The sequence below is a fragment of the Pundamilia nyererei genome, unplaced genomic scaffold (assembly GCF_000239375.1).
Source record: "Pundamilia nyererei isolate P.nyererei 1_Seehausen unplaced genomic scaffold, PunNye1.0 scaffold00005, whole genome shotgun sequence".
NCBI lineage: Eukaryota > Metazoa > Chordata > Actinopteri > Cichliformes > Cichlidae > Pundamilia > Pundamilia nyererei.
Genome location: NW_005187406.1, coordinates 6,565,505 through 6,593,415, shown reverse-complemented (window position 1 = coordinate 6,593,415; position 27,911 = coordinate 6,565,505). Strand labels below are relative to the sequence as shown.

Sequence of the window (27,911 nt, the reverse complement as noted above, 5' to 3'; positions counted from 1 at the left end):
TCGAGAACTTGACTTGTACGCTCAGCTCTCTTTTCACCTCGATGGACCAGTACAGCACTGCAGCCGCAGCACTCCAATCCTTCTGTTAATCTCCCTCTCCCCTCAGTCATGAACAAGAGCCCGAGATACTTAAACTTCTCCACTTGGGGCAGCAACTCCACCCTTTTTCAGCTGAGGACCATGGCTTTAGATCTGGATGTGCTGATTTTCATTCCTACTGTTTCACACACGGCCACTCCAGTGCGAGCTGGAGGCCGCCACCTGTTGGCCACCAGCCAACAGAACCACATCATCTGCGAAAAGCAGAGGCGAGGTTCTGAGACCTCCAAAGGCTGTAATGTTCGATCGCACGACCGGCAAGGGAATACGCTTGAGAATGGTATATCTTTTTATTCTTCAGAGGCGGATGCATCTTTCACCCTCTCCCTCCCTTATCTGCCCTGCTGCTGCTTCTATGTCTTTGTCTAGTCTCGTCTAACTCTAACCCTCAAAGAGTTTCTCAGTCTTGTTCTCTAAAACCTAAAGAATTATGGATTTGATCAACTGGTCCCGTAACGGAATTGGGAGAGCCCGATTGTCCTGCGGAGACGTTTGCTGCTGGATACTCGATGGTCAGTTGCATCGTGTGTCTGGCGACACTCTCGATGGAGGACATTGAACGACATCTACCAATTCTGAACCACGATAACAGAGTTCTGGCTGATTGGACCTGGCTTATCGAAGAACAAGAAGCGGCTACAGCTGTCCAAAATCCCAAAAGACAATCGGCAGGGCTGTGAGTAAGACTGTGTTATTGAACGCAATATGGATAAGATCTTGGAGAAGCTCATGGCTCTGCAATGTGGATAACATCTTGGAGAAGAAGAATGGGAATTGAGAGAATTGGTGACCAGTGATGGACATTAGACCAACTGTAAAAATTAGATGCAGTTGTTCGCACTAAACCCAAACATTCACCATCTTCACTCATGCGGCTATCTGGCGCCAGCTGAAGGCCTGCCAAGGTTGAAGCTGACTGGAATAACAAAAATTCTCCATGATAACAGGATTGTTGTCAGAACTCTTTGTCCCTCCTTCAAGGCCACCTGGGTCCACTGGAGACTGCTGACCTTCGCTTAACCGGCGTAGTGACACTTTCTCTCAGCTGACCACGGGATACACACACACACACACACACACGCAGGAAACATGTACACTGATACCGATACGCACTATCACCCTCGCTCCCTCGAGTCCAACACCTCCTCCGATGCTTACCTCCCATCCAATGGGACAGCGGATCAGCTGGAGGCGCAATCAAAGATTGCAGCGGTCCCAGATCAGCTGTACACACTGGAATCTTCTCCCATGTTGCTTGTCTGTGTTTTATTGTGTTATGGTGTGTTGTTATCTGTGCATTCCTGGATTATCCTTTTGTGTTACACATTTCGATGTTTTTTTTCCCTTGCTACCTAGCCTGACCTGTTTCCCCAATGTCATGTTTGTGTATTGTATGTACGGTCGGCAAGGTCTGTCATCTCGGTTGTGGGCAACTGCAACTGACAAATAAAGGCTCTCTCATCTTTCATCATCTCATCTCTCAAATTCTGTCCATAAAAATTATGAACAGAAGAAAAATTTGTATTCTCATTTTCCTTCCAATTTCTTAGTAAGAGTTTCCCCTGCAGCTGGCCACGAGACACACGAGATTTAGAGGGAGGATTAGGATTCTACATTTTCAGCTTCTGAATCGATTGATTTATTACAAGATCTGAAATGAGAGTCAACATCAGGTACTGTAATGCAAACTATTTGAAGGAATAACACAATAACATTTTCAAGGTAGACGGTCATGCTGTCTACATCTTCTGTTCTGAGAAACTCTTTGCCATTTGTGTGTCTGGAGATTATTAACAGCTGAATAATTATAACTCTGCAGGATGCGGGTTTGTGTGTGTGTGTGTGTGTTTTACCTGCAGTAAATTCTTTCTAGGCGTTGCCAGCAGATTGACAGCCGATGAGAGTGTGTGTGTGTGCTCCAAGGCTAATTCTCCCAGTCCGGCTGCATGGGCCCAGTCAAGGAGCAGGTCAAGATTGGCTCGTATTCGCACACCTCTGGACCACTGATAGAACCCTGGCTCAGATCCTGTGTGCACAACAGTATTAAACATGTTTTATGTACTAATGTATAATGTACAGTAAGTTTAGATATTAGTCTCCCAACTATATATGCACAGCTCAGAATTGGGGCATCCTCCTAATGAGCTGAAGATGGTGTCCTGGGGGATCTCCTTCCAGTTCTGGACTTGGGCATCACTGAGCCCCTGGACAGTGTGAGATGCAACATGGTGGAGGTCATTTTGTAGTTCTTGCAGTGCTCCTGCTGTTCCTCCTTCCACAAAGGAGCAGGTATCGGTCCTGCTGATAGTTTAAGGACCTTTGACATCCCTGTCAACCTCTCCCACTTGTTTGGGGGGTAGGGTTATTTAGAAGGTTTAATGAGTTTGTTATATGATTCTTTTAAAATGTTTTTTTAAACTCTTGTATTAATTACTTACACACATGGTTATATTTTAGCCAATATGATAACTGAAAATGTAGAAAACTCAACTTCTCTTTATGTTGGTAAAAACCTGCTGTAACCTATTGATTTGTGGTTATTACAGTTGGGTATGTTTAGCTCTTTCATTTGTTTGTTGAATTATAAGAAACAGACGACTGCTGTCTTTATTGCATATTGTTAATTTCCCACAGTAGAAGCACTTAGGTTTAAGTCGGCACCTTCATACTTCAGAAGAAATACAAAGGAGACAAGTGAACAAGTTCTGCAGCCACTGCTAAATCTCTTGATGGCCACTAGAGGGCAGGGCAGTTGCAGCTAAATGTAACTTCTGTTAGTACATAAACTTTCAGGCCTTAAGAACTTAATTATGAGCCAAGAGATATACGGGAAAAGATGCCAAACACGCTGTAGGTTTAAGCCATACATGATGCATCACAATCTCTGTGCCAGTATAGAAGAAAAGATGAAGTGCAAAGAAATTCATGACAAATGTGACTCAGTGTAAATGTTATTACAAAGTTAGGGCAGAACACTCACACAGTTTTCCCATTTAATAGTAACAATCTGATCTTCTTGTGACTGATGAGGATAATTCACTAGTAGACGAAAGACTGAGAAGTAGTCGTGGTATAAACTGTGAAGACCTGAAAAGGTGAAATGATTCTGCTGACCTATAAAATGATCCACCTCCCTTTTTACTACTTGTCAGCTGAGACTATCAGGAAAGACGACGCTCGAACCAGCAAAAATGTGTTGAAAGAGCTTGAAGGCAACTATGTGAAACTACTAAAAGATTTTGTGATTTGGATAAAAAGTGAAAGCTACTGAGATTTCTCTAAGGTCATTTAATGCATGTCAAGAAAAAAATGTTCCAGACTTTAACACTCTACATGTATAAAGGCTAATTTACACTATGGAGCCCTGCTTTTAAAAGCTGCCATATGTTTAACACAGTCTGTAAGGCTGGATTTAAGAAATAAGCCTTAATAGTTTTTAGAACATGTTTAGCGCCATCTTGTGCCAGTACAGAACATAACGTCACCGGGTTGGTTGGTTGCAGCTCACAGACATTTTTAAGTTTAAGTTAACTAACTAGTGACAGAACCAATAACCCAGTGAAAATCAAGGAGAAAAGGCAGTCTAAGGGGGGTTACTTTTGTGCTGCCTCTGTCTACAACAATGAGTTTTATTCTAAGCAACCAAAGATATAGTGTCCACTTTCAGTCTCTGTCTCTTAAGCAGTAAGTGGATTTCCTTGTTTAGCTACCTGTACTGAAATTGGAAAATCCACCTGCCAGCTATAACGTTTGGGGTCCAAGCACTTTATAAATGAGGACTGTGTGGAGGAGAGCCTGCTTGAGTTACCAGACTGAAAAGCTGGTGTCCGAAACCAAGCAATCAGCTGGCAAAGCAGAGGTCCGCAAGTTACGATATTTTATGCAGTAAATTTGTCTTTCTTTTCCAAGCACAGCCAAACAGTTTACAACATAACAGGTTACTACGTGTGCATCACACCACAAACCAAATTGTGCTTCTTACCGAAGCACAATCGGGGATCTTGACATCCATCAGCATGGACGTTATGTTAATCCTAAACTGGTGTGATGTCTGTGGTGTGACGTGCTTGTAGTAAACAGTTTTTTCTTAAAACATAGTTTTTGGTCTGCGTCGGTTGGAATAATTGGTTCCCTGAAAGCAGAGACTTTGCAGAGTAAATAAATAAAAACATAACGACATACTGTAATTATAATTAGATAGTGCTCTACTGTTTTTGTGTTTTGTGTTATCCTCATGACTAAGGTGTGTTCATTTTGACCTTGTTTTTTAATATCTCTGCAAAGTAATTTGTGACCTGTTTTTGTCTAAAAAAAGTACCCTGTAAGTAAACTTTACTTACTTACATAATTATTAACCACAAACCCCTGTGAAACACTGCAGGCAGCTTACGGCGTAATTGGACGTGCACTTCTCTATAAATTTAACGACAAGCTGCGTTCAGGCAACCCGCAGCGACTGTGATTGGCCTGTTCTGTATCATCGATTCGACCTATGCTACTGTTTCACTGCAGATTTTGAATTCATCAGTGCAAGGGTAACAGTCATTGTCAATATAAGGAATAATAATCGCAGCATCAGCACAAGGAGTCACAAATGTCAGCAAGTTCCTGAAGCGAGATTGATGAAACTACGGGAATGGATGTGAGGGAATGTACAATGATGTGGAAAAACTTGACGGACAAATATGTTTGCCCCTAAAAAAATCTGACCACAACACATAGTGGGGACCCAGGAGGGAAAAAATTCCCAGCATTCCCACAAGCACCCACATAAATGCTGGTAACAGTGTTGCTGACTTACAGTAGATAGGTTACATTGTAGCTTCTACAAAGATTCAGCACAGAAGTCTAAATCAGGCTTTAAACCTCAGAGGGTTAAAGGTCGTAACTGGCTAACCAGACGTTGCAAATTTGACCAGTAATTCTGTACATGCAGGTTTTTTTATGTTCTAGTGGCATTTGAAATTCAAGCGTGATTTAGAAAATGCTTCAAAGTATTTGACATTAGTTATCCTGATAATAGACTGAACAAGAATGTACCAGTTTCCAGGTTATCCAAATATATCTAAATATCTAAGGGGTTTGTGCTTCTTTTATTTAGTGCTATTTATGTGCTAATATTAATTATTAGGTATCTTTGTCTGTGGGTTAGACTGATGCAGCCTATGAATGCACTTTTCTAACTCGTCACTGAGCATTCCTTTCTCTTATCCAAATATGGTCACCTTGCCTAAAAAAACCTCTCAAAGGTTAATGCAGCAAACAGTGGCTACATCCATCTTTAATATAGTCTATGATACAGACACTGGAACACCCCAAGCAACCAGCGTACCTCTCTCCATGAGTGAGTTGAAGAGTGATGCATTGATGAAGTAGAAGAGGTAGCTGATGAGCTGAGAGGAAATCTCCGGGTGAACCTGGCAGTCGGAGACTAGTGTCAGGCACTCGGTCAAAACCTCCACCACCTGCTGGATCTCCCCAGGGACCTGCAGTCCTCCGCTACCCAGGACCTGAGCGCTTTCACTGGCTGTACTCAGGTCAGAATTTTCCCTGAACGGATTGCAATCCAAAAGTCCTGGCAGGAGTGGGTAAAGGACCTTGTGAGACAGAAAACAAATGTGCAGCTTAGAGTCACTCAGTTTTGATGTGGAGCTGGCAATTGTTGATAATTCCTGTGGGTCAATTTGAGGTTGGAAAAGTTAACTTTGTGTGGTGTATGTTCTGATTAGCAGGATAAAATAAAACACGTAACCCCCTAACCTAGAATTCAGACCACCCACAATTTCCTGGCGTGTCTGTCTCACACTATAACATAGCTGATAGAAGACTGGGTAGACCCAACCAGTGCTCGCAGAAATAAAAAAGACAGTTTTTAACATTTCCTTCCTTTCAGTGAAAGGCCCTTGGTGTTCTTCAGGGCGAGCCCGGACAACGGCCGCTTTGTTCAGGCTAATTGTACACAGACATCTCCCTTCCTCTCCGATCTCACTCTTAGACCCACCAAGCATCCGAGGCCAACTCCAGCCATAGATCACATTCCTAAAAAGCTGAATATGGCTCGTGTGGGCTTGGCATTGCACTGCAAAAAGAACTGCTGAGTGAAGGGTTTTGAAGCAATCCACCCTGAGGAGATCAGTTTACCTTCACTATAACGCTCTGCAGCTAGGAAAGGCCGAACATGAACAGGAGAACGTAACGACCACGGATCCCACTGCACATAAGACGCTGGAAATGGCTGAACAATAAAGCAAATAATCTTGCAAATGTTGCTGGTTGGAAAATATCTCTCAGTGGAATCAGGGCAGAGAGGATTTATTCACTCAGCAGCACTGGATTCTGGGATTACCACATGCATCCATGGCACGTATTAGCCTGGGGTAAAAAAACATAAAACTGCATTCATTGTGACGAACACGTAAACACGCAGTCTGCCCACAAGCCTGTTAAAGTGCGCCTTTATTCATCACGACATGTCTTCAGCTACAATAGCTGCTCACCAGTGGCGCCTTTTGTTTTCCATCCCGCAGCAATAACCCTCACATCAGATGGAAAGCCATGAAAAACTCCTAAATAAACAGAGATTTAAGAAACTTTTAGCATGTCTGCTGAGATTTAAAGCTGAATTTGCTGTGATCTAGGAGGAGTTATAATGTTATCGAACAAGAGGTTTTTCCTGGGTCACCTTGTGGAGCAACCTGTCAGGATTTAATATAACTTTATACTGCCTCAGACAAGCTACACTACATAAAACGCTACTGTAGACTAACAGTGGTCACACCACAGGCCTCATGGCTCTGAGCTTTCTAAGTTGTGGCGTTCATGATGGATGACAAAACATGCCTGGATTAACAGGACAAGAACAGAAAAAAGCAAAAATCAAAGAAGACTATGTGAGAAGAAAGCGCGTTCAATCTGCCCAAACAGCAGAGAAATAACTTTATCCTCTTCTCTTTTGTCTAGTAATCAAGATTATGCAGCACAAATAATACCTCACATTAACCCATCCTTGGCTCATGAACGATTCATAGAATAGATTACAATAAAATAAAGTTTTAAAAGCTACATTCAGTTAAAATAAGATCTACGTGGTTTAATTCAAGTCAATTCAATTTTATTTATACAGCACCAAATCACAACAACAGTTGTCTCAAGGCGTTTTATATTGTAAGGTAGACCCTACAATAATACATACAGAGAAAAACCCAACAATCATATGACTCCCTATGAGCAAGCACTTTGGTGACAGTGGGAAGGAAAAACTCCCTTTTAACAGGAAGAGACCTCCAGCAGAACAGAATACTCCAATAAAGTATTTTATAAGCAAAACGGTGCAGGAGAGAAGTTAAGGTGAACAAATTAAATTTTCTAAAAGGTAAAATTATGCATCATGTTAGAAATTACTATCTGTAGGCAGGTATCTAGACCATATCCTCCAACACTTTTCCTCTTTAAAGAACCAGGGTCATATTACTGAGTTCCTTCCTTCACAGGAAAACTGTTTAAGAAAAGAAAATTGCAGCTGCCAGAATTGATGTGAGACCTCTGTTTTTCTATCTTTAACATGTCAGCATGTCAGGCTGGCTAATGCCATTTGCTAATGATGTCTTGGATGTGGCCTAATACTTGAAAAGACAGAACTCTTTAAATCTGCATTGTTCGTTTGAAGCGTCACGGTAACTGGAAGAGGAGACTTCCATATCAACTATCAGCTTAAAGATGTAACTGTATGACTCCAAAATAGGACAGTCTCCTGATTAATTTTTTTTGGATGCTATTTTCACCCACACACTTAACTGGAAATTTGTCTGAAACTTTCCTGGGCAGAGCTCCATGGGTGTGGCGCTTTAGTGAAAGTGCACAACTGGATACTGTGGCTACAATAAAATATGTTTTTTCTCTTTTCCCAAGGAACACTGTGTGAATAAAGCACAACATAAATCAATACAAACATACAGAGTAAGAACTGTAAATGATTTACCTTTAGTGTCAGGAACTTGGCAAAATGTGCTTACTAGTTTTCCTACTGTGAGATAAGTATGAACATCAGTCTTTAGTCTAGGAACTAAAATTGGCCCTAGAACAAGGAGACAACTAGCCTAGCTTAGCATAAATAATGGAAAGGAGCTTGACTAACTCTTAAACTTCTAGAAAAATTAGACAACCATATACCAATACAGACATTTCACTTGTATATTTGAATTAATAATTCTTTTTTTTGCCTTTGGGAAACCTGGCCTTTTTATTGCTCAAGGTGGAATCATAGTTTACTAACAAGGTGCTAACTTACTGGAATACAGTTTGTTTTCACTGGCAAGAAACATCCAAACTAAGAAGGAAGAAAGAAAGAGTAAAAAAAGAAGAGAAAAGCTACAAAGCTTGAAAACCAAAAAAAAAAAGAAGCTAAAAGGGTGCAAAAAAAGTAGGTCTTCATTACTTCATTAGTACAACTGTCACATCATACAGACATTTGAAACTTTGTTAGCATGAGAATATGTGCACAAAGTCCTTTCTCTACAAATAAAAAGTTGAAAGAAATGGTTCCTTGCTAACACACACACACACACACACACACACACACACACAAAAAGGCCCTTGGTGTCCCGCCTCTCTCCCATGTCACAATGCACTCAGTGTGGTCTGGCAGCATTGCTGCTCTGTCTGCTAGAAAGCTATTGGAATGCTAACTAAGCTCTTTATTCTCAGCCATTTGCAATGGGTGGACCAGATGATCTACAAGTTGTCTATGCAGGTCAGATCGTTTCCTTCCAGTTAAACCAAGGACATATGTAATCAGCAATTTGTAAACCGCACCACTGAGTCACTTCCTTGATAGTAGTCTGTTACCTTAGTGAAGTAGTACACACACTGCTGAAAGGCGAGCATGATGACCTCCTCTAGGACAGCTATCGTCTCTTCGCTGGCTGAACGGACGCAGGACATCAGAAGCTCTAACAATACTGAAAGGTATACATTCAGAAACGCATAAATGTCATGTAATCATATGGTTGTTAATGTGGACTGTGCTTTATAATGTTACACTGTTTGGTTGCACTACTGCCCAGCATAAGATAAATAAGGAATATGATGAATTTTAAATTATGCCAGCAGAGATCAAGAATAAAAATCCGGAGTTGGAAACAAGCAGAATAGCTCCTCTTTCATTATTATCATGGTTACATGCTCTCTACAGCACCTAAACAACTAACCCAGGTTCTTTACTTCCTTGCTCTCATCATCTTCCCTCTCTGGTTCCTCCTTTTGTTCCTCCTCTTCTCGGGCTCTCCACTCCAGAATAAGAGGCAGCTGGTGCTGAATGAGCTGCAGCAGCTCCAGGCTGTTTGACATCCACACCACTAGGGGGTGCAGTCCAGGGATCAGCTCTTGAAGGCAGAGAAGAGTGGGGTCTTCTGGGTTTGAACCTTCGCACCTGAGACTGCAACACAGGAGGAAAGCTGTGCAGTGTTCTCTGTGAACTGTAATATAATTAGTGTCGGGGAAATAAAGAAAGCTCTGCTTACACTTCAGGCTGAACTGCAGCCAGCTCCTTGGTCTGCTCCTGCACGACAAGATTAAAAGTTTTGGAGTGACTTAAAATAGCAATAGGTAAAATTGTAAGCCAGAGCCATCTGGGGGATATAACACAGTATTTCTCTGTTCTTCAGATAGTAACTTAATTTAGTAATTCAGTCCTTGGTTGCTACAGTGAACAGCAGTTTGAGTTCCTAAGAAATGATTCCCTGAAGAAAGTTCTGCTTTGGGAAATTAACTTTTGGAACAGAATTTTAAGCCTGATTTTCTCCCTGCAGACATTTTCTCTTTGGTCTCGGTGTGCTCGTGCTGGATGCACTCAGCAACACTTGAAAGTGACCTCTCCTTTGGTTAGCAGTGAAGCAGATGATTGAAAAAGACTGTGTAAGCACATCATGGCGACCAGCTATGGATCTCTTTAAATATTAACCTGTGCACATCCTTTTTTAAACATGAAATCTCTGATTTCCTGACATTGAACACATCTGAAGCAACTTTTTTTGCTTGTTGTTGTTATGCTCCACTTTAAAATGTGGCAGAGCTCCTTATATGTCTGTTACTACAACTCACCCACATGGCACTCTGAACTCCACTTGCAATACGCAGCAGAAGCCTGCGTAGGTCTGACGTTTGAAGACAAACTGATGAATACTGAACACACATGCACAACAGGAATGCAACAGTCAATGGTGGTCTACCACTGATGCTGCTACTGCTCCCCATAGCAACAATCTCCTTCACAATAATGTCCTCGTCTTCAGCTGCATAGCTAAGAGTCAGACTGTGGCCCTCAGGTGATTTTAGAAATGGAGGCCCTCCGCTCAAGGGCAGTTTGCAGTTTGGGCTCTGGTAGGTGATGCAGGTGCTACAGAGGATCTTTTCGCTTGTAGTTGCAGAGGTGGTGTGACCTAGAGTCCAGGAGGCGGCAGACAGGCTGGGTTCAAGAGCATCACTGATCACTTCCTTTATTTTCCAGAAAGAAACAAGAAACATGAAACATGAAGCAGGATTTGCACTTAAGAAAAAATCCAAATTGATTAAAAGTAAAAGATTTTGGTTCTTGTGAAGGTAATCTGCCGTTACCTTGTGCATTGAAGCTAGAGGGTCTTTAAAAAGAAACAAGTAGTGCTGTCCCAACCCAATAATGTCACCAGAGCAAAGCGGTTCCTCATTTCTCAGCCCTTTTCCATTCTTAGTGACCACGGCATCCTGACACGTGCAGAGAACGGTGGGTGCAACGGCGCTGTGGCGAAGGAAGTAGCAGTGTCTTGGAAGAATATCAGCGGCAAAGAGAAGGATATCAGCCTTTGACCCTTCCTTGTGACCGCTTTGTTGACCAACAACAATATTTGGGCTGGCAAGGAGGTAGATGACAAAGTCCTGAGTGAAGAAATAAATGACAAGTTACCAAACAATCACCAAGAGTTCACTATATCTCATCTTCTCTCAAATGTATTCCACTCTGTACAGTGCCGTTGTCTGCTGGTGCTTTGTTCAGGCATGCTCAAAGAATTTCTTTTAGTATATAAAGAAGCATTATGATTACCTGACCTCCCATGTCAGATTTTTATTTTTTTTTACTTTGGTATTATTGTTTTGGTTTTACCTGCTTCTTTGATTACATTTAACTTCCAGATCTACTTGGTTTAATTCAATTCTATTCAATTTTATTCATACAGCCCCAAATCACAACAACGGTCGCCTCAAGGCGCTCTGTATTGTAAGGTAGACCCTACAATAATACATACAGAGAAAAACCTAACAATCATATGACCCCCTATGAGCAAGCACTTTGGCAACAGTGGGAACTAAAAACTCCCTTTTAACAGGAAGAAACCTCCATCTTAACCAGGCTCATGGAGGGGCCCCCCCTCCATGAGCCTGGTTAAGATGGTGACCGGTTCAGGTGAGAGAAGGAAGACAGTATAAAGACATGCTGTGTTTAAGCACCAAAAGCTTTAGAATGGATCATAGTTTTGGTTCAAATCAGAACATGCACAATGATCCAGTGACAGGTTCCAATACTTCTAATATAGCCTATGAATGGTTGCCTGAAGAGGATTTAGTCATAGTAGGAAAGCTAAAAAACAAGAATGCAAAGATCTGCTTAATACAATTCAATGACAAGTGTCTGCACAGTGAATGCTAGCATGCTGTACCTGAGTAAAAACAGTGGTAAAAAAATGCATTTAGTAACAGAAAGGTGTGTCCACACAGGCAATGCCAACATGGAAATCTGTGCTGACACAAAATCTGTGACATTCAGTGACTTCAGTAGGGTTCAACTTTTCTGAACTTTGAGGCGAGCAACGGAAGTGACTGTCACTGAGCTCAAACCATATTTTAATTACCATATGACAGGATTGTAAATATATTTGAGGGTTATCCAGTTATCCAGGCAATCGAAGTCTGGAATGTCCGCTATCAACCAACCATCAGCAATAAAGCAAATTGCTACTGGTGTGAATGCCATAGACATTCCAGACAGACCTCTGAGGTCTAAGTCACCGTAGGTGGAACACTACTATTAATGCTAACGCTAAACCTATATTTTAGAGAAGGTAAAAACTGATATATTTTTTTTATTTTTGTCTGATTAATTTCTGTGTACCTTGATTGCAGAGACTTGGGAGCACAATTTAAAGGTACAGTAAGTAATCTTTTGACATTATTTAGTAGAAAAAAAGACAGTTGTACTCATAAATATACATTGATTAGTGTATATGTACATCTTCTAAAAAACTGATGCATTCTCACAAACTCAGAATGAATTCATTAAAAATACATGGCAGCGAGCGCTCCTGTGGGAATTTGGAGGGATAAGAAAAGATTTTACACACTGTACCTTTAATAAAAAAGAAAAAATACATATTCTGATTGCCCAAGTTTAAGAAAGCATATCAATCACTGAAGAGCCAGCAGCAGTCTAGTTGCGGTTGAAGAATAGCGTCAAAATTAAAGTTGAACAGATGTTGCAGATGTTACTCTGTCATCAGCTCAAGGTGCTTCTTAAATAGCGCCTGAATGTCCTTGTTAGACTTTCTAGTAATAGGTTTGTATTCAAGAATCATTTTCTTCTGTCTATTTGCCAATTATATAGACAGTGGAAAAAAACAACAATTAAAAAAAATCTTGAGAAAATTATGAGCAGAAGAAAGAAAAGCACACACTTCAAACCTCACACATTTGTGTCCACTGAGCTAACTGCCATTATGTTCATGTGGTAGCATTACTGAGTTAATGATGCTGATCTGACACATGCTGCAAACTTCACAAACCAAAGGTTAACGTGAAGTCGGCTACACCGATCTTATATACACAGTTTGTGGTTAATCAGCAACATATCTGCAACATGTTAACAGACTGCATCTATTTGACTTTGTTTGGTCTGTAAAGAAGTAAAAAATGTTATTAAAAAAAGGCTCAAATCTGAGTAATGAGTGCTTTTGTAATGCTTGAGTTCATTTTATGGATACTGCTGTGATCTGGAGACACAACGACACACTTTAGCCCTTTTGTTAATCACTAACAAAAAGAAAGATTGAATTTAGTGCATTACGTCAGTCCACCATCAGCTATGTAACAGTCTCCCTCAAACAAAGCTTAGCAGTCTGATCATGTGGAGGTACTGGAATTAAAATCTAGATCCAAGCCTGATTAGACAAACAATGTTTTATTAGCCCCAGTTGAGTGGCAAGCATAGTGTGTAGAGATTATTATGTTTGACATTCCCCTTGTGATGCTTGTGTTTTCCAACTGGACAGATTAAAGCTGAATTAATGCACAAATAAACTCTTTAAACCTTTATAATAGTATATCTTGGGTGTACATGATTATATTCTTATGAAGGGTATTTTGGGAAAGAGCTGTGACGCAGAGCTAAAGCACTGCAGAATCTGTGTATGTGTGTGTGTGCCTGCATGTGTGCGGCTGTTGGCCACCGTTAAAAAACCACTGGTAATCAGTCAGGAAGCAGTGCCAGGCTTGTCTTCTTCTGTTTCCTGAACAGTGTTTTTATACTGACAGTTTTTCTACGTGCTGTTCACTGACCTTCACAATAATGATTCTTTCCGCTGCCTCTCACTTTCACTTAAGAAAACAATGGATTTTACAGCACATGTAACACTATACTTTAAAATGTAATGGTTTGCATATGGAAATATTTTTTAAAGAAGCTGAAAACAACGTACATGCAGCTAAAACTGTAGAGCAGTCTAAATTTATCGTTAGCTGAGTCTTGCCCAACAATTATACCTCATCGTTTTAGCTAACAGAGGCAGAGCTACTGACTGACTATAGCGGTTTGTAAGTGTAGAATCTACCTAGCTAACTGATAAAGCAAGTTCTCGTTCTATGAATTTTATATAAATGCATTTCAACTTAACAACGCATTAAATTGTCTGGTGAAAACTGCATGGTGCTAAAAGACTGAAGCTAAAACTGCCTATTCCAGTCAAAAGTTAGCATGCTCAGCAGTTGACATAAAAGACACAGCAACGTATTCCATTGTGTTACTCAATGAGAGTAACGTATTCTGAATGCTTTGGATTCAGAATACTCTTAATATAAAATGAGTAACAGTAGGGTGGACATTAGTTGAGGCTGCACTTTATGCAGCGATTTCGTATAGAAAATTACTCGGCGCGTAAATAAAACAGGCCCGCGGCTGCGAACCGTAGTAAAGAGACCTTTGGCTAATATGTCGGGCTCGTAGCCGAAAACTAGCTTTACTTTGTTGTCTGGGTCAACTTTGCTAACGAGAGACAGAGCGAGGCGTTGAAAGGCTGCTCCAACGGAAGTTATTGTTTTGGAGGAAAACACGAACACAGTGTACAGTCGAGTCTAAATAGCTTACTTACAACTGGGCTCGTCAGGCACTCTTTTTGGCTGCAGTGGTTATTATTATATTTACATGTTCCATACATGCTATGGCTGTAACACTCTGCCTATTGCCTTCATATTAAATAATTTTTTGACTAATACTTTAAAAAAATATTTCTTCACGTCATTATGCGGGCCGCAAGTAGAGGTGGCATGGGCCCCGAGATTGAGACATAGACATTAGAGCCTCTCAATGTGTGTTTTGTTTGCATTTCCACCGGCGTGGAATTACCAAAACTAGAGAGGGCATAGCCTAACATATGAAGCAGGAAAAGATCGCAGTGTAATCCCTTTATTTCGCAAAGTAACTGTACTCTGATAACCACCTTTTTAAACAGTAACTGTAATGGAATACAGTTACTCATATTTTGTATTTTAAATACGTAATGCCGGTACATGTATTCCGTTACCCCCAACACTGGAAACAGAATCATTGTTATAGTGAAAATGTAACTATGAGTACAAGATAAAATGTTAAGATCCATTCTGGCCAACTGCAAAAAAGTATAGTTTCCTAATCCTAATCCTAGAAAGTGTTACCATTCAAAACATCTTAAGATGTTAACATTACAGGGTTTGAGAAGCTTGCCAAACATTTACCTAACAGTTCTTTACTGGCTTGACTCACTGTGTGTTAACAGACCTCTCTCAACTGAATTATAGTTGTTATTTATCTGTCTCTCTTCCACAGCATGTCTTTATCCTGTCTTCCTTCTCTCACCCCAATCAGTCACAGCAGATGGCCGCCCCTCCCTGAGCCTGGTTCTGCTGGAGGTTTCTTCCTGTTAAAAGGGAGTTTTTCCTTCCCACTGTCGCCAAAGTGCTTGCTCATAGGGGGTCATATGATTGTTGGGTTTTTCTCTATATGTATTATTGTAGGGTCTACCTTACAATATAAAGCGAAATGAATTGTCTGGTTTAAGCTCCAAGAGGGACACAAGAAAAATGCTTTGCTTGAGGCTTCAGAATGAGACCTCACTAACCAATGGGTGACCTCACAGTGGCCTTGTCCATCTTATACATACAGGCTATATTTAGGAAGTGTGAGGTGAGCCCCTTTGGGGGGGTCAATGTAGTGATCATGCTGGTCCAGGACCAGGATAAATGAGGAGTGTTACATCTTTGCCATGCATATGGATAAAAATAATGCAGATTGGTCAAGTCCCAAACAGATGCAGATGATCAGCAGTGGCAAAGCCTAAGAAGAAAATTTAAGGGAAATAACCAAATGAGTTTGCCAAAACTGTTGTCTGCCATTATTTTTTGTTTTTGTTTCTTTTGTGGGAGTGAACAGTTGGTAGTGTTACCCAAACTAAGCATCCGGGACAAACTTCCACACAGTAAGTAAAAACACATGTGTAGTTATTATGAACAGGACCATTTTTTTAAAATGTTGAACATACACACTTTTTAGGTCTGTATGTAGTGTACTGTTATGCTGCTGGTTCTGTAAACATAATATGATAGCTATTGCAACTTTTTAGAACAAATAAATGAGGGAGCTCTGGCAGTAGCAGTAGAGGACATCAAAGTTAAGTGGTAACAATAACTTGAAATATAGTTTGGGATTCACCTTTCATGAGCACAATTCACAATTTTATCCCCGGGAAACTTTTAAAGCATTGATTACTTAACTATAAAGATAAACTTTATGTAATAGCTGAATTGTCATGACACTTTAATGCCAATTCAGCTTGTGTGCATCAGTAATGCTAATGCAATGACACTGTAAAATACACTGCTAGTTTACATCTTTTTAGTGCGATCATATAAATAATGACCTGGTTGTTGCTGAAGGTTCTGAAGGTGAGGTAAATAAAACAGTAGCTAAAGTACACAGTGTAACCAAAAGTTTTTCAGTTTGATTATCACTTTCTGCATGTTTCCTGTCTTGTCCTATTGGCCGAAGAGGCAAATTGCCAGAAAAAATAAAACTGACATCAGATAGACCATTCCCTAAACGTACACTATTGTCTTTTTAGTTTTTTTTATCATATAAAAACACCACTCACCCGCTACTAAACTCTTTAAATGGACGATTTCAACACTCGAACATGTATAAAAAGCCAAAGCACTGACAGGCATTGCTGTTTCCTACTGCTGCTGACATATGATTGGAAAACTGCTTTTCGGGGTCAGATGCAGACCGTGTGTTTGGATATGATACCTGCGCGGGGTTGTAGCCCTGCAGCAGTAGCAGGTATGGACAGTCGTGAGGAGGGTGAATAGAGTACTGTGTGGTGTTATCGTCGCTGCTCTCTGTCTCCTCCCTCTCCGACTCCTCTACTTCCTGCTCGCCTCTCGGCCTTGACGGACAGAGGTTCTCTGTTTTGGCCCCCTCTGAGGGAGCTGCAAGGCTGTGAATGTGATTCTGTTCTGGATGCTCAAAGCTTTGCACTGACGTTTGATTCGGGCACTCGCTTTCATCCTTGACACGTTTTTCGTGATCTGTGTCGTGTTTGGTCTCTAAGAGGTCCATCTCACTTTTGCTCCTCCACAGTTTCTGGCTCCGGCTCATGGTTTTCTCTATGAGGGTGGAGGTCACTCTGGAGCGGCTCTTCTGCAGCTTACGAGCCTGAGCATTGATACCTGAGAGGGAGATGAATAAACAAATAAGAGAGCTGGGAATAGCGTTGTAACTACATCCAAACTGAGCTGCAGTAAAAATATACAGAGCTCAGGGCTAATGGAATGTGGTGATAGAGCAACACCCTTTTTTTTTCTTCCTGAAGCAAGGTGAGGTGTGTGTGAGCCTCGGTCATTTGTCCATGGTGTGTTTATGCCAGGATGAACACAGAAGCACCATACAGGAAACAGACCTCAGTGGAAAGAAAGACAGAGCTCATGGAAAAAAAGAAGAAAAAACGTCACCCCCGCAGCAGGCATCTACAAGCTGACACCGATAGAAGGCCATCACAAGCTGTGCCATTCATAAAAGCAAAACACATAACAGGACACAGTCTTACACTACGAACACAGCTGTGTCAACCACAGCTGGGGCCCTTAGTAGAAATGATTGTAGAAAATAGTCCAGCCAGTGCTGTTACAGTACCACGGAGTGTTTGTGTCAGGTATCTGTGGAAAGTTCTGGTGTTTTTCTTCTATCACATCATGCCTTGTAAGGCCAATTAGATATTGTCGCAGTGTAAATCTTTTACAGCATTATGCAGCAAGCAGTGAAGTACAAAAGATAGGGTGTGTCACTGGAAGAAATCTAATTAAACAAGTGTGTCTGCGACATCAATTACATTTAAAGTTTTAAAGAACATTTTAATGGAACTGAGAGCAAATGTGATCCCCAAATTTGCAGCAGAAATTGAAAAGAAAGGAAAAAAAGAAATAGTAGACCTATTAAAATATAGCTTGGCCTATGTGGCTTGGCCTACTTTCACTGGAACAACAACGTGCCAACAAACCACATTTTTACTGTGAGAACTTTAAAACTGGGCTTAACACTGACAATGCTTCATTTACTGGTGAAGACTCCTATTCCAGGGCATGCACCCTGGTTCAGGATGTGGTATAGTGTGCAGCGATAACTCCTTATTGCCCTGTGGCTATAGCGTACCAGCAGTGATGGTATCCTTCTCTTTGGATGTCTTCTCCTCTACTGAACTTCTCTTCTGGATTTCGAATCGTCTTGCCAAACCATCTCTGGGTTTCCACAGCGACTGCAGGAGGAGGGGTTTTTCATGGTCGCCCAGTACTCGGAAACCTTCTGTTCTCCACGGATGATTACTAATGGAACCAATGGTGTCACAGAGAACGTAGGACTCCGCTTCCTCCTTTCTCAGGCCATACCTAGATCACAGTTAGCCATGTTATCATCCTTTCAAACACAGAGACAGAGCACTAAAACAGTAGGCAGCAAAATTTCTCCTGAGAATTTCTCCTGGACAATATCATTAATTCTCTTGAGACCGAAGCATTACATTCAGAAGCACTCAAGGTTTACGTTCGCTTGTTAGCAGCTAACTATGCCTGTTTCTTCACAGTGGGTTTATTAAATGTTTCTTGCGTAAAACACCCTTCTGCTGTGTCTAGAAACAAATTTCTTAAAAGAAGTGACAGCAAATTGCAAAACTCTATACCGAGCTCAAAAATGCTTAAATGCTCTGAACAAGTGAGAGAGACTGTTCTTGAGTGCAATATTAGCTCATCACCAAAAGCAACTGCTTTCACATAAGTGTTTATATACATTACATGCAGTACTATGTAAAAGTGCAACAAATTTCTTTATACTTTACTAGGATAATGGAAAGGAAGTGCAGCAATTTACTGATTATATTGTTTTTCTATTCAGGTTTGCTAATAGCATTGGTAAAATGTTTGGTATTATTCACGTGTTGAGAAAGAAATTAAAGCATCTGTTTTCATAATTTCATCAGTTTTGACAAGATTAATCACCCCCTAAAACCCGTTGCCATTGATTTTCAGTTTAATTCTTGCATAATTTGGCATGTCTAAGTCTTTTCTTTCCCCTTTCCTTCCTTAAGAATGACTTTTTGAGCTCTCCACTGAAACATTTTCTGTTGAGGCTTCAATGAAGGGGGTGAGATGCATCCGTCTGACCCTGTTTCAGGTTTTTCCAGTTTCTTAAGAACATGACTTTTAGATAATGTTCATCTGGCACATTTGCTTTCATCCATAATGCTGAGATATGTCAATTTTCAGGCTAATATATTTCTGGGAATCTACCCTGTTGGTACAAAAATAAAATTTTATGCCCCTTAGATTTTGTTATCCTCGGCACTTTTGTAGGATCAGCTAAAAAAAATGGGAACAAATTGTGTGCTTGTGACAAGCTTTTAGTAACAAACTTTACTGTTCTTTGCTAAGTTGTCCATTATGTGTAGACACAACACTGATTCATCCCTTGAATTAGATGAGTTTTTGTGCTTGAATGATTCATTTATCAGTGTTAAGTGGTAAACAAGTAAGTAAAATAAAAAACCCGAAACATTCCTCTGAAAATGTCAGGTACAAGGACGGGACTGAATCAGCAGCTAACGTCAAGAGAAAAACTAAAAGACCTTTAGAAAATCTGGAGCTCTATTGCTAATAAAGACACTTACAAATTAAAAGAAAGTCTTCGTCTTACAGTACTGTACTAACGTTACAATTTATCAATATAATTTTGACTGATAAACCTTCATAGACAAACAAACACAAGGTCAAATAAGTCAAACTGACTAACTTACTGTTTGCTAAGCCATTACGTTACTGCTAATGTTAGCAAGCACTGCCTGTTAACTGAATCTTCAAGCCTTTAGTCCTGCTTCACTTTTTATGTAGAGGGCATCCAACCTAACTAATTTAACATTTAACATTGACAAACTATTATGTGTGCATAGATTTCTTAGCAACTAGTTGCACATTTGTCCATACAACAGAATTAATATTTAACTTTAGAGTTGTTTTGTGCTTGCTTGTTGAATGTTAATCCAATATTCACTTTCCTTTGGGCTTTAATTCAATTTCCATTTGCTCCTGAGGGAAATATCTGTATTTAAAGATGCTAAAACCCAACTTTGTTTGCCAGCTAGTTGCTAACTATGTCTGCCTTTGTTGCCGTGCATGTAGTGGGTTTTTAAGAGCTGGAAATGGGTTTGCTGGGAGTGAACCAAGTAAAAAATGCTTCAGGCTGTTAGAAACTCAACAATTAGCTCCAAGAGGCTAAAATGTTTGGTATAATTGATGGAAGCTGTAGAAACTAGGGGTGATTCTTAGTGGTTTCTTCACTGTTGGCACCATTTTTAACTTTACATATTGTAATGGGTCAATGGTTAACATTAAAGGAATTAATGCAGCTTTGACACATTTGTCTTCCAGATGTAACAGACCCTCCTTTTATTCTGTTTCTTTGAAGTAGTCAAAGCAGTATCTTATGAATATTACAATAAACCTGTTTTCATTACACAAAAAAAGAATTATTTGAGACTGTTTGCTGAACCGTTACTAAATGCATAAAGTAGTAATGGCATATTTAAATGTCACTGCTGCAGAGAATTATTTTCACTAAGAGAAAAGAGTCATGATTTACTCCTTCCTTTACAAAGTGAATACCGCTTGCATTAATCATCCCATTATGTTTTTTGGCTGAAATATAAGCAAACGCTGACAGACACTGATTCTCTAGAGGCCACCTCGGAGCTGGGCCACACTGGCTGTCTTTAACACAAGCCTGTGGTTTTCTCTGGTCCTTTTCAGCAATACTAACTCAGTGGCCCTGTGTGCACTATACTGCAGTTATAACAAACAGAGCAACGGGTCATACCAACTTTGTTCATCTGAAATATACAATACTAAACACAGAAACGTAAATGCACTAACCTTTCATCAGGCACTATAGCCAGTCTATAAAACTATTCTGACTGCATTGATATACAAACTCCGCTCCAGCAGAAGAAGCATATGGATATACATAACTCAGCCAGGCTCATGAGCAAACACACAAAGCAGGCACATATGGCAGGCAGACGCATGTTCCCAGATAACACATGGTCTCACCGTTCAAGGGCCTCTTTGACGAGCTCTTTTGCACTGGAGTGCGTGGTGGCGAGGACGCTTTTATAGTGAGCTCCTTCCAGGATTTCATTTCCAAAGATCTTCAGGATTCCTGGGGCAGTTATCTGATTGGACAGCTCAGATGGGTCTTCTGCAATTAAAGCATCTGCAGAGATCACTGCAGAAAGGGAAGGGAGGTTTAATGCTTTACTCGGTTGTGGTTTGGTATTATCGATGAAAGGCCAAACTTTTACATGTGATTACAAAAATTAGTTTTTATTAAAGGAGCTCCATGTTTTATTCTTAACTCTGCTAGAGTAGCTTTGTATGATTCACATTTAGTAAATACTATATTTACTTTTTTTTTAACCTCATTCTTGAAGTCAGGTTAAGTCAGGTTTCCTCTGAGTTGCTGCCCATTAAAAAACAAAAGGTTTGAACAGAAGATTGGTGGGGCTTCTGTGCTCAGGGCCAGTTTCGGTATATCTACTCTATCTTCACATCATATAGAGCCAAGAGTAGAAGAAAAACTGTCAGAAATTGAGTGGATAGAACAGCCTGAAGCCTGAAAAAGTATAACAGGTCCCCCTTCACGGAGCATTAGTAAAAAAGCATGCAGTAAAACAAGTTTAATGCTAACTGATGCAGTTTAGGCTGGTTCCTCAGTTTCTCTTTAGCTGATTGTCATTCAAAACCATTTTAACCAATTTCAGAATGCATATTTGCATTTGAATGCACTTTGTTTTTGTGACTTTCCAAAAATTGAAGGACAATGTAATGAAAAAATATGGTGAAAATTAATGTACAGTAAGTGCAGTGGTTCCCATATAGCACTTTTTTACTCTACGTGAACACTCAAAGCACTATATAATCACACTAGCATTTATTTCTACATCCAAGTGCTCTCTATCTCACATTCTCACTCCAATGAACATAATGGGAGCAACTCAGGTTCACTCAGGTTCAGCATCTTGCCCAAGGACACTTTGGCTGGCTAGGAATCAAATTTCCTGCCAGATGACCTGCTCTACATCCTGAGCCACAGCCCCTTACTGTACATCCATGACCCGCTGATGAATATTCTTTATAACACAAACTGCACAACTGATGCAGCCAGTTTAACTTAGTGGTATTGTTTGATTTAATCAAAACAATTATTATTAAAATGAAAACAGCAGAGGCAGAGCTACTCTGACTTTTATTTTCTAAACTGGCTCAGCCTGCATGCAAGATTTTCGTATTAATCTAAAGCGCTTGCAAACTAGTGCCAAAATAGCTCTGATGATATCATTTGGGTCATCGTCTTGCACATCATCACTTATCCCAGAGCCACAAGTCATCTGTGCTAAAAACACTAGCTGTAGCATTAGCACAACAAATCCTGAGTGTAAACATGCAGGGAGAAAGTAAAGTCACTGTGACGTACTGCTTCCCTTCCTGGTGTGGACAGACAATGATGACTTGAGTCCTGCAGTCAGTGCCATGGAGCCTGAGGTGGAGGTGGGGGTGCGGAGAAAGACACCTGAGAGGCGGTGGGTGTTCCGACGAATGCGGCTTTTGCAGGGCTGTCTTATGGCCACGCCCTCAGCAGATCTGCTAGCAGATGAACTTCCAGTGGATGAAGCTGAACTGCTAAATAAAAAAGTAAAAAAAGAGTGTTTGAGAAACATTTTGAACACTTACCAGCTGGAGGACTGATAAAGCCATCACATCGGTTCAAGATCAAGGAAGACATGTTTGTGTCTTCAATCAATCAGACAATCATCAGCCACAAAAAAGGGAACCAAAACAAAGATATTAGAAAAAGCAAATCTAATCATAAAGTATCATGTCCATTCTTGAAAGCAGCACGGATGCTAGGCACATACCGTTCTGACCGTAATGCAGTGCTGCCTGGTTTCCTTCACCATGCTTCTCTAAGCTCTCTTGGGACATGAATGAAATAATCAAGTGTTGCTTTACTTCTGACTGAGCCTCTAAGCTACTTATCATTATGGTTCAAAGGTTCTCTGCAGTTACGCCACCACTTGGAAATAAACGATTTTACATGTCTGATTGATAATCTTAGCACTCCTAGTTGCACATAAGCAGTTGCATTAGAGGATAATGAAAGCTCCTTCAAGTTCTCTCGGCTCAAAATGTGGGTTTATTTGTAGAAGAAATACGCAGTGGCATTTTTTTCAGTTTGGTCTTCAGCTTCTGAATCAGGCCAATAGTCTTAAAAAAGGAAGACGAGCACCAGTAGCTGAGTTCATCATAGTGTAGTGTGTGTAGTGGTGTGTAACAATACTGCAAGGCTCTAGCTGTACCAAACTTAAGTTCATGTGTCCATGTTGAATTAAAAACCACTTGCCTGAGCTTTTTCAACTTTGAACTGAACTTCAGTGTGACAGTATCATTGTCCATGTATGTGTTAGTGCAGCTTCACTGCTGGCATCTTTATGGTTGTGTTTCTTCAAGGGATAAGTCCCTGTAGAGCAAGGGGAATTTTGCTGAATATCTTTCATTTAAAACCTCGTTTTATTTTATGATGAAATACTTTTGTAATGGCTCTCGTTGTGTATGATACCTATAGTTTGAGTTTCCTGGTCTTAGCTGACAGGTTTGGTACCCAGTGTGGTCTTCTGCTGGTGTAACCCATCTGTTTCAAGGTTACATATGTTGTGCACTTGATTAGTGGTTATTATTTCAGTTTGTGGTCTTCTTATCAGCTCAAAGCAGTCTGACCATTCTCCTCTGAGCTCTGGCATTTTCATTTTAATCTCCACGCCACATCTAAAGTCACTTAAATCATCATTCTTCCCTAGAGAGGAGGTGATGGCGCTGTACGAGTGGTGTCTGGAAAATAACCTGACTCTCAACATCAGCAAAACTAGAGAGATGATAGTGGACTACTGGAAACGACCAGTCAGAGAACACCAGCCCATCCACATCAACGGTGTCAAGGTCGAAAGGGTCAGCAGCTTTAAGTTCCTTGGAGTCAACATCACAGATGACTTCTCCTGGACCCTTCACACAGACACTGCTATCAGGAAAGCTCGCCAGCGGCTTTACTTCCTGAGGAGGCTGCGGAAGTTTGGCATGAACGCCAGCATCACCTCAAATTTTTACAGGTGTGCAATTGAGAGCTTGCTGACGAGCTGCATCACAGTTTGGTACGGACGCTGCTCTGCCAGCAGCCGTAAATCACTACAGAGGGTGGTGAAGGCAGCAGAGCACATCACTGGCATGAGGCTTCCTGCCATTCAGGACATTTATCTCCAGCTATGCCTCCGTAAAGTACACAGCATCATCAAGGACCACAGGCACCCAGCACATCAGCTCTTCTCCTTGTTACCATCTGGCAGACGTTACAGGAGCCTGTCTGCTCAGACTACAAGACTCAAAAACAGTTTTTACCACCAAGCCATACGACACCTCAACCACAACACTTAAACACACACAACACAGTCCACAGGACGCACTCAGAAGCTACCCTGCAGCTTCACAAGTACTCTGTTTAATCTGCACTGGTCACTCCACTTTATTGTTATTGATATTTATATTTAAAAGTGCAATACTGTAATTTTCTGCTGCTCATTCCTGTGCAATATCCCATCTGCCCTCCTGTCATATTTCTTTTCAAGATTTTCTTATTTAATCACTAGTGTACATATATTTATATTTATAGATACATATATATTTATCATCTTTTCTCTTTTACCATGTCTCTCTAATATTTTGCTCCTTACTATTTTTCTATTTTTTATTACTTTATTTTATTTTATTATATTTTATTATATTTTCTTCTACTGTATCATGCTGCTGAGTGACTGCTGCTCGTCAAACACATTTCATTGCAATGTTGACCCTGTGCTAACTTGCATATGACAAATAAAACTGAAAACTGAAAACTGAAAATTCCACTTAATGATTGTGCTTTTAGTAAATGGCTATATTATAAAGCATTACCACGCTTACAACTCTAGGTCTGTTCGCCATGGATGACTGCAAAACACTACGAAAAAAGTAAGAAGTGGAAAACTGAACTGTGAAATGCTATAGGAGAAGTAGACTGACAAATGCAAATGTGTATAATTTTAAAAATCTATGTAAAAACACGACTGAGCCAAAAATGACCCCATTCAGTCACTTGAAGTTTAAAATTTCCGATCAGTTCCTGTTCACAGTGACTGGGACTAATATTACATGAAATACAAAACATTCAAATCGGAAGAAAGAGACAGAAGTAAACTTGCACTTGGGGATACAAATGTTTTGTCAGGTGAACAATCAACATGGATCATCTGTTTTTGTTACAATTAAAGTCAAGTTCACAGTTCAAATACACAGACAGTCTGTCAGTGTGAATGTGGACCTCATGCTTTGTTATATCCAGTGGCTTAAGGGATCGCAAGTTCCAGGACACATCAGGATTGAATACATAACAGCATACAACAACATTCAAACAGCATGCCTAACAATACAATCAAATGACAGGAAGCACGAAGACAGAAGTAAAGGTGCACTGAGGCAGACAAAAGTTTGGTCAGGTGAACAACTTGTTAATTAAAGTGCATTGGAACACAATTTGGCACGAATACGCATTTGTTAGCACGTGTTTCATACTCACTGCTGAGAGCCATCACTGGTCTTCCTCCCCAGCCTGACAAACCGTCTCTTTGGGAGAGCTGCAGGTAAGTTCGGGGGTCTTGGTGGTAGAGAGCGCAGCTCCTCAGAGGAATCTTTAATCCGACTCATTCCTGTCTGATCCACCTGGTGCTACGTTAAAGTGGTTTTATTCTAAATGATCAGAGAGGGTTATTCTCGTGCTCGACTGGAGAACAGCCGGTGTTGCCTTGCATCATTCCTGACATGTTCCATTCAGGAACCGAGGCGTAAATTCATCCAGCTGCTGCTTCATTTTCCGGAATAAGCGCTGCAGATGTTTCCAACCCTCATCCAGCTGTTGACGGACTGCTCAGTCCAACAACAGCGACGAAGCTTCTCCAGTTACAACTTCATCTCTTAACTGTCTCTGGGACGCTGACACGTGATCGAAATATATCTTACTGATGTCATTCCAGGGAGCGGACACATCTGATGAACACTGCTGCCACTATGACGTATCCTGTCCGCTTCCAAAGGAAGCAGCCTGTTTCAAATTCATAACGAACCCGCTCTCCAGATGTGTTTCGACAGCGCAACTGCCTGAAAGTGCCAAGGGTGCACACACCCGCCCACCCGCACTGAAACTTTCAAAATAAAAGCTTACCGAAGAACTCGTCTGACCTTTTAAATCCCAGCTTTCACAGCATTGCACCGCTTTTCTTGCTGTGGAAGATGTGCTAAGTTCACGTCTGTGCTTGAAGCAGACAGAGGAACTCGAGCAGTGAGTGAATCCAAGATTTCTGTGTCCATCACTCCATCTTCTGGCTGAAAGCAGATCACAGCCAGCGCCCTAACCATAACCTTTTTCCTGACCTTAACCATGACTTTAATGATGTTAAATAGCGTGTTTCTAAGCGATTTGAAGAAAAAGAGCGAACATGTGTAGATTGAGTCCATACGGTTCTCATAATTCCTCATTTTCCCGAGGTTGTCATTTAGGAACGTGGTGGGTAGCCGAAAACGTAATATGTTGACGATTTGTCACCTAGCGTAAAATGTTACGCTTTGGGAGTGAGAACGTGTTGTCACAGCAGGATTTTTTTTATTTATTTTTTTATTAATGTAGGCTTATTATTCTAATTTGCAGTTCCGATATTTTTTTTCTTTTACTCTTAAATCTACTAGATTCTAGCTTTGCAATGATTTACCTTTCAAATTAGTCCTTATTTATCTAATACAGGTCCCTGGTGTAACCCCTCAATACCAACTAGTTTTGGACTGACTCAGTCCAAAAGTAGTCAAAGCCAAAGTTCTTCTGATTTGCTTTCCCACGAAAAAAAGAAGATTTGAACAGCAGGTAGGTTTCTGCTTGAGATACAGTAACATCCCCTCTTGTTGGTAACACACAGAGCTAGTATTAAAAAAAAGTGTTTAAAGCTGCTTTAGCTTTAAGCTTGAGGGATTATTTTTGCATATTATGTCATTACTGGAGTCTTTGCCCATCTTTAAGTGGAGCTATTATGGAAAAAACAATCATATTTGAGTTGTCGGCACTACTTTTAAGATACTTTTGTTAAACCTTTAATAATTAAAAAGATTTAGTGCTTGGTAAATCCTTTTTGGTTATGAAACCGTGAACCAAATTGCTGACTTACGTCATCATCAGAGGCCCATGTGTGACAAGAAATGTTATAATGCTTTTATTCAGTGTTCTCAGTAAAAATATGCTAACGTATAAAACCAATGTGTAAAATTAGCTGATTGCCCTGAATGCTGTCATTTAGGTTGCTGGGTAGAAGACATTTCCTGCTATCACTGGCAAACTCACATCAGAGTGTATCACATGTGTTTTGTAGTTTCATGTGATTCCAATTTCGTATCAAAATATAAACAAATAAGAGGTGACTCAAGACTTTTGCACAATATTGTAACTGAGGTTTAGTTATTCAGCCCATTACCCATAATGAGAGAAGAAAGTAGCTACACAACAAATAAGATCCACTCCATACAAAATTTCACTAGTGGATGTAAGAGCTAATACAAAATTACACTAGAATGATAAGATACAAGCTTAAAGTTGCTTTTTATGTTTTTCCATTCGTCTGTCAGGAAGTCCACCAGCAGCTGTTTTGTTTGAAGAGTTCCAAGAGCAACACCACGTGACTGTCGATTAGAGACATGACCACTAGATGGTGCACTGTGCGTTACAAATAACCGAGTGTAACACCCTGAACAGAATCTCTGCTTGTGCACTGACATTGTTTATAAAGGATTCAAAAAATTGAAAACCTTACATATTTCATATA

General features: G+C 40.5%; 1 protein-coding gene across 1 annotated transcript in view; it reads right to left on the bottom strand.

Annotated features, from left to right (window-relative positions):
* The window catches only part of radil2b (Ras association and DIL domains 2b), a 37,193-nt gene extending 11,004 nt beyond the window's left edge, over positions 1-26,189 (bottom strand). The window contains exons 1-12 of the mRNA XM_013913038.1: positions 25,628-26,189; positions 22,442-22,647; positions 21,019-21,193; positions 18,077-18,309; positions 16,676-17,097; positions 10,711-11,007; positions 10,198-10,590; positions 9,618-9,655; positions 9,306-9,532; positions 8,944-9,056; positions 5,432-5,696; positions 1,917-2,125 (exon numbers count right to left, since the gene is read on the bottom strand). Coding sequence (XP_013768492.1) covers positions 1,917-2,125; positions 5,432-5,696; positions 8,944-9,056; positions 9,306-9,532; positions 9,618-9,655; positions 10,198-10,590; positions 10,711-11,007; positions 16,676-17,097; positions 18,077-18,309; positions 21,019-21,193; positions 22,442-22,647; positions 25,628-25,755 — 2,706 coding nt within the window. The 5' untranslated portion in view covers positions 25,756-26,189. The remainder of the gene's footprint in view (positions 1-1,916; positions 2,126-5,431; positions 5,697-8,943; positions 9,057-9,305; positions 9,533-9,617; positions 9,656-10,197; positions 10,591-10,710; positions 11,008-16,675; positions 17,098-18,076; positions 18,310-21,018; positions 21,194-22,441; positions 22,648-25,627) is intronic.
* Positions 26,190-27,911: the final 1,722 nt, after the last annotated feature.